Source organism: Alligator sinensis, unplaced genomic scaffold (genome assembly GCF_000455745.1).
Source record: "Alligator sinensis unplaced genomic scaffold, ASM45574v1 scaffold19_1, whole genome shotgun sequence".
NCBI classification, from domain to species: domain Eukaryota; kingdom Metazoa; phylum Chordata; order Crocodylia; family Alligatoridae; genus Alligator; species Alligator sinensis.
Window position 1 is genome coordinate 1719544 of NW_005841916.1, and position 5768 is coordinate 1725311.

Genomic DNA, 5768 nt, shown 5'->3' on the forward strand with positions numbered 1-5768 from the left:
AGAGAAAAGTACAAGTGTTACAGCACAGCAGTGAGGGATGTTCTTCCTACTGCCATAGGTTTCGGCAGCCTTACCATTTGTAGCAGAAGAAATAAAATCCCAGGCTGATACATTAGCAAGAAGAGTATGAAAAAAGATTTTTAGCTATAACCACAGCTGCTTTTTCTGACAGCTCAGGAAGAAAACACCTTAGGGGAAGTCAGGAGCACCAGCCAGTAGGCCTTGCCTTGGTTTTAGAGGATACAGCAGGCATTCACTCACAACAATCCTTCAGTGGAAAAGAAGAAAAGCAAACTGTTGCCTGAGATAGGAGTGTAGAGAGTGGGTACAGACAGGAAGCAAAGCCAAGGCTCCCTGTGTTGACCTTGCCCATTTGCTGATTCACTCTGTGGTCTTAAGCAAACCACTGAAATTTGTGCAAAACAGGGTAATGGCTACTTCACTGAGGGAGCTGTAGAAACAGGGTCCAAGGCTTAACCCTGACATCCTTGTTCATGAACGTATCAAGGAGAACTACCTGTAGGGCAAACATTCTGATTACAGAGTGATTTAATGAAAAGACTCGCTCTTTATTTTAACATAAAAAGAAACATTACACAGCATCATTAGAACTATTCAATTCCTGCATTCCAGAATTGTGCCAAAACACCATTTTTTCCCTTAACTTCAAAATCCTGTCCTTTCATTAAGTCACTTTCAAGCTATTCCCAGTTCAAATGCCAAGTGTTCAGAGGAATTTCCCAGCTGTAACCAAGTAGGAAATGTGTGGCAACGCGAACAGAGTAAGATTGAAAGGAGCCCTTTGGATACTTGGCTATTGGCGGTCAATACCAAGGGTTGCAGCATGGATGGTACTGAACCTCACACTGTGCCTTATGTGACATTCTCCTGGTACCCACCTGTCTTCAAACACATGCAAGTGGTAAAAAAAAAAAAAAAAAAAAAAAAAAAAAAAAAAAAAAAAAAAAAAAAAAAAAAACCATAGGAAGGAGTGACTGACACACCTTATTTTTTTTTATAGCTGGAGACAGATTACCATTATATAAAAAATAGTTAATATAAAATTGGCACAGCTTGAAGGAGACTTGCTGAGAAACTTCTATACCCAGGATTTCAGCCTTCAAAACACACCAAGACCAGGATTTAAGAGGATGCAGCATCACCTTCCAAAGAGCTAGCAGCTGTGTAGCTTAGGGACTAGCTCATTTTATTTTGTGTGGGAAGAAGGTGTTTTATTATGGTCTCTAAAGGGAAGTCAACATTAGATAAGACACAGGAACCCTTGACTGATGGGCAAAGAGCCCCAAGCCAAAATAACCCTGAGATTTTTGTCTTCACGCCAGAGCATGGTGTGTGCTAAGGAGCTGCTGGCCACTCCCTGCTCGCTCATTCCACAATCACCACATTACAGTCACGGTTCCCTTCTTCCACAACATAACCAAAAAGCAACAAAGACAAGGGCTAAACCTGCCAGGAGAGCGAGTGACTTGTGCTTTGAGTAACTCTTTTTCCTTCCCAACAAAAGACACGCTTGAAACTTTATTTTTTTCTTTAAAAAAAATACTGCTATGTTATGAGGAAAGCCAACATTAAAGCAGGAAAGAAAACAAGCAGAGTTGCTGCTCTGCGTGCGGGAAGGACAAAAGTAATCTGAAGAGAAGACACAACATCCTGCATGACCAGAGAAAAGTGGGCTGCCTCTGTGGTTGGCAGAGTAGAAGAAGATGACAAACATCCTGTGCTGGTTCGAGAAGAGCAGCATCCCCTGCTCTAATGAATCAGCTTCACTACTTTTCTTCTTTGGAAAGTGGAGTAAATACTGTTTCCTGTTTTATAAAACAGGGAAGCGTCTATGGCTGCTGCATGTTCCTTGCTGGACAGCCTCTGCCTGCCTGCAGCTTCAGGAAGGTGATAAAAAAAAAAAACCCTCAAGGCTCTTCTGCAGGAAAAGACTGGTATTAAGGAAGGCTGCTGTGAAGATTCCGACCAAGATATCTCAAGTGCAACTAGTAATTTTGGGTGCCAATTTTGGGGTGCCCAAATGAAACATTAAAGAGGTTCCAATTAAAATGCACACACTTAAAGGAAAAATAAGTGCTTAGCATACACTCTCTGGGGGAAAAAAAACAACTTTTTTGGGGGGAGTCTCAGACCCCAAATAGCTCATTCCATGTGGAAATCTTAGCCTACATCTCCTGGAGAAAAGTTTTATGGCAGCTTCAGAACAAGTCAGGACATAGGTAATTGAATGTAAGAAAGAGAAAATGCACCCCAAAAGTTATTTGTAGTCACTGCTTCATTAGAGCCTATGAGCAGGGATGAGAAATATAGTTCTGTTAGGAAGTTAGATCCTGCAGCACCTATGGAGAGTACACCAAGGTGGATAAGTAATTACAGATAAGACTAACCATGTAAAGCCTAGACTGTTAACAATATGATGGTGTCTTGACCTTTTGGAGATGGCCTCTCCTACCATTTGCCCTTTATTCCTAAACAAAGTGGAGATGGATGAAGCACAGGCCTCAACTCTGAATCTTCCTCATTGCTTATTTAAGCCGAAAACTCTGGGTGTGGTATCAGTAAATTTGGTTGTGTACACAATGTCTATAGTCTAACTCTTATTGCTTAAAAACACCAGCCAGGCTGGAACACAGAGCTGCCTAGACAACAGGGAGCACCTTCTTCAGAGCCATTCCAGGGGAATGTGGAAGACTGGAGCTGGGCTTCTCTACTATAGCACCTAGGAGTACACCTCATAAACCCCACCAGGAGATCTCTAGTGCTGGGCATCACAATGGACAAGGGGCTGCTGACAGGTAGAGATCACTGCATTTTACAAAAATATCATCAAAACCTGTGGACCTCTTATTCATCTTGGGCTATTTCTGTTCCTGTCCTGAGTTGCAACTCAGATCCTATAGATCATGCCCTCTCTGCTGCCAAAATTCAAGGGTTGTAGTGATTTGCTTAGGCAACTGCAAGGAAATAAAGTGAAAATTACTATAGAACCTACTGCCAGTACATTACACAGTACATTGCACTGGCAATAGCTGGCTTCCAAGCCATTTCCAGCCAAAGGTCGGCTGGCTAGCTATCTTTAAAAGATTTGGTGAAGGCCATTTAACTCTTTAAGGAGAGGGATTGCACTCACATCACATGCCATCACCATTAGCTGATGCTTTACTGGCAGTCTGTGCACAGAGGCAAAACTGAGCAGGCCGTGAAAACTGAATTTCCTTCTTAATACAAGCAGTAGCCTTATGGGGCAGTGTTCAGGCACACAGAGAGGGATTGTAAGGGACAGCATGAAATTCTTATTCAGTCCTGGGGGGTTGTGAGCCAACATCTGTCACCAGAATCGAGATCAAGAAGGATTTCATGTTTTCTTAAAGAACTTGGTAAAAAGAAAAAAAATTAATAAAACCCATCTCAGGAGACCTCTGCATACACTCTCTTCTGGAGTTAATAGCAAAGCCCCTGAAAATAGGGGAAGGAGGGTACAGTGATAATTACAAACCAGCCCTTGACAACAGCACCTTATTGTGACAAGTCCAGAGCAACCCAGACTGCAGTTTCCTCCCAACACTAGAGATCTGAATGAGTCACTGGGGCAGGGTGGGGCTGGGGTGCTGGAGAAGGTCAGCAGATTGTATAAAAGGCAAATGCTTTTTCCAACCTCTGCCTGCTCCATGGCAAATCCCTCCTCCCAATCACGTGATCACACCAGAGATATCTTAAAAATGAGATAAAAAGATTTAAATGCAATTCTTGTCTAAAAGGTCCTGATGAAAGAAGGCTGGACAGTCTGAGTGCAGGATGTATCCCCACAGAAAGTGCCACAGGAAGAGGAGAGCTCTGTGTTGATAAATATGGCCTGTGCTCTCAGTACTTAGCATGTAGAGAGGAGAAGCACTAGATCCTGGGTGAGATCAGAGAGAAAAAACACCATCCGAGGGACATTTAAGTGTTAAACACTTTCAGTTTAAAAGCAGCCTCTGGACAATCCCTCTGAATCTCTCCCAAAACGTGCATGCATCTCATTCCCTTGCTCAGTCCATCTCCATAGACATCAGCCGGCGTCGCTCCCGCCTGGTTTCCTGAACTTCCTTCTTGCAACACCAATGGGAACTGCAGTAGCCAATAAGGCAGGATAAGAGTCCGATGAGGGTGGCTAGACCAGTGCCTATCAACAGTGGATACTTGAAAGCATTCAGCACTGGGGAGAGGATGGAAAAAGAAGGAACAAAAAATCATTAGAGCATCCTGGTAAGTGCCAAACACGTTTGTTCTGCCTAAGGAAATACATAAATAAATAAAACCCCCACATGTTTCAGTTCGGGATGGATTAACTCATTTCAGAAAGGAATAAGTACAGCTCTCTATTTCCAGCCTTTACCCTCTTAAGGTTTCTGAAAAAGAATCCTCTCCCCTCACCAATTCATCCCTTCACCATCTAAATTTCCTCCAATTCCCAGCCCACAGGGAACCAAAAATACCAGGCTCTTCCAAGAGAAACCTTGTTGCAAGATAACCAGCTCCAGCCTAGCCAATTCCAAGGGCTGCCCTGGTTCTGAGAAGCATTCAACCATAAATCTTGACATTCATTTAACAGCCATTTAAATAAGTCTGTTGGAAAGCCTTTCCATTTAGAATTGGGCTCCCAAATGAAGAAGGTCTGACTTCAGTAACAAAAGTCTACTATAGATTTAGAGCTAGCTAAGGAAGAAATTAACTCTAGCCGCTTAGCAGTGTTCAACCAAGCCCATAATCAGGTGCCTGTAGAAGTGGCCTAATTTTTTGAAGTGCTTTTCTGCCTGCTGCCATCAACTCAGGGGAATAAAGAGTTTGGAAGGCAGAGCCATGTAGAAAACTGAGGGCAATCATCCAGGTGACATACAACCCAGAAGAGTCAGGCAAGAGTCAGACTGCTGCAGCTCTCACCATAGCTCATATGGAGAGTACTGAACTCAAGGGTTAACCAACTGGAAAACGGGAAGAGTTAAAGGGTAATTTGTCTGGTCTTTGGGTAATTCACTATCTGCATAGAGGGGACAGCAAAGACATAATTTTCATTCCATCTTCCTTGGAGCCTCCTAGTGAAGCCATTCCTTGAATAGCCAGGAAAGAACCTGTTTTGATAAATAATTAGGACAAAATGATTCCTAGACTAATGCTACTACTGTTTAGTTACTTGCTGGGTATAAGTGCTTAACTGCAACATGGACTAGACATGATCAGAATCAGCCCTCTCATATAAGGCACACTTGTAACCAAGGGAAAGGACTGACTAGTAAGTCAAGGATACTAAAGGCAGGGAGCAGCATATGCTGTGATTGGAAGAGGAGATGAAAAGTTAGAACTCCCAGGTTCTGTTCTTGACTCTGAAAGTAACTGCAGGACCAGTCACTGTGCCTCAGTGCTCTGCATGTGAGAAGTGAGACCAATACTTCCTTCCCATGGTCAGTGTAAAGATAGTCAAACACTTAAAGCACAACTGGAGTCTTGGTTCTAGGTATTACACATCCGGTCAGAGTGCTTGTGGTATCTTTAAATGTGGTCCAAGTGTGTGGGGGGGGGCGGGGGCTTTAATTAGAGTGGCTATCAGGAGCTACTCCTTAGCTCCCCAAGACCCCAGGGAAGCCTATCACTGAGTGGGACAGATTCACTGATAAATTTGCCTGTTCAACTGTTGCTGAGGTCTAAAACCTACCAGCAGGGACAAGGAGTGTTTAGGCTGGCCCAATCAGCCCTTGCCTAGAGCCAGCAGG

General features: G+C 43.4%; 1 protein-coding gene across 1 annotated transcript in view; it reads right to left on the reverse strand.

The window, feature by feature from the left end:
- Nucleotides 1-959: 959 nt before the first annotated feature.
- PTGFRN (prostaglandin F2 receptor inhibitor) overlaps nt 960-5768 on the reverse strand; it is a 128385-nt gene continuing 123576 nt past the window's right edge. Inside the window, exon 9 of the mRNA XM_014517579.2 lies at nt 960-4216. Coding sequence (XP_014373065.1) covers nt 4050-4216 — 167 coding nt within the window. The 3' untranslated portion in view covers nt 960-4049. The remainder of the gene's footprint in view (nt 4217-5768) is intronic.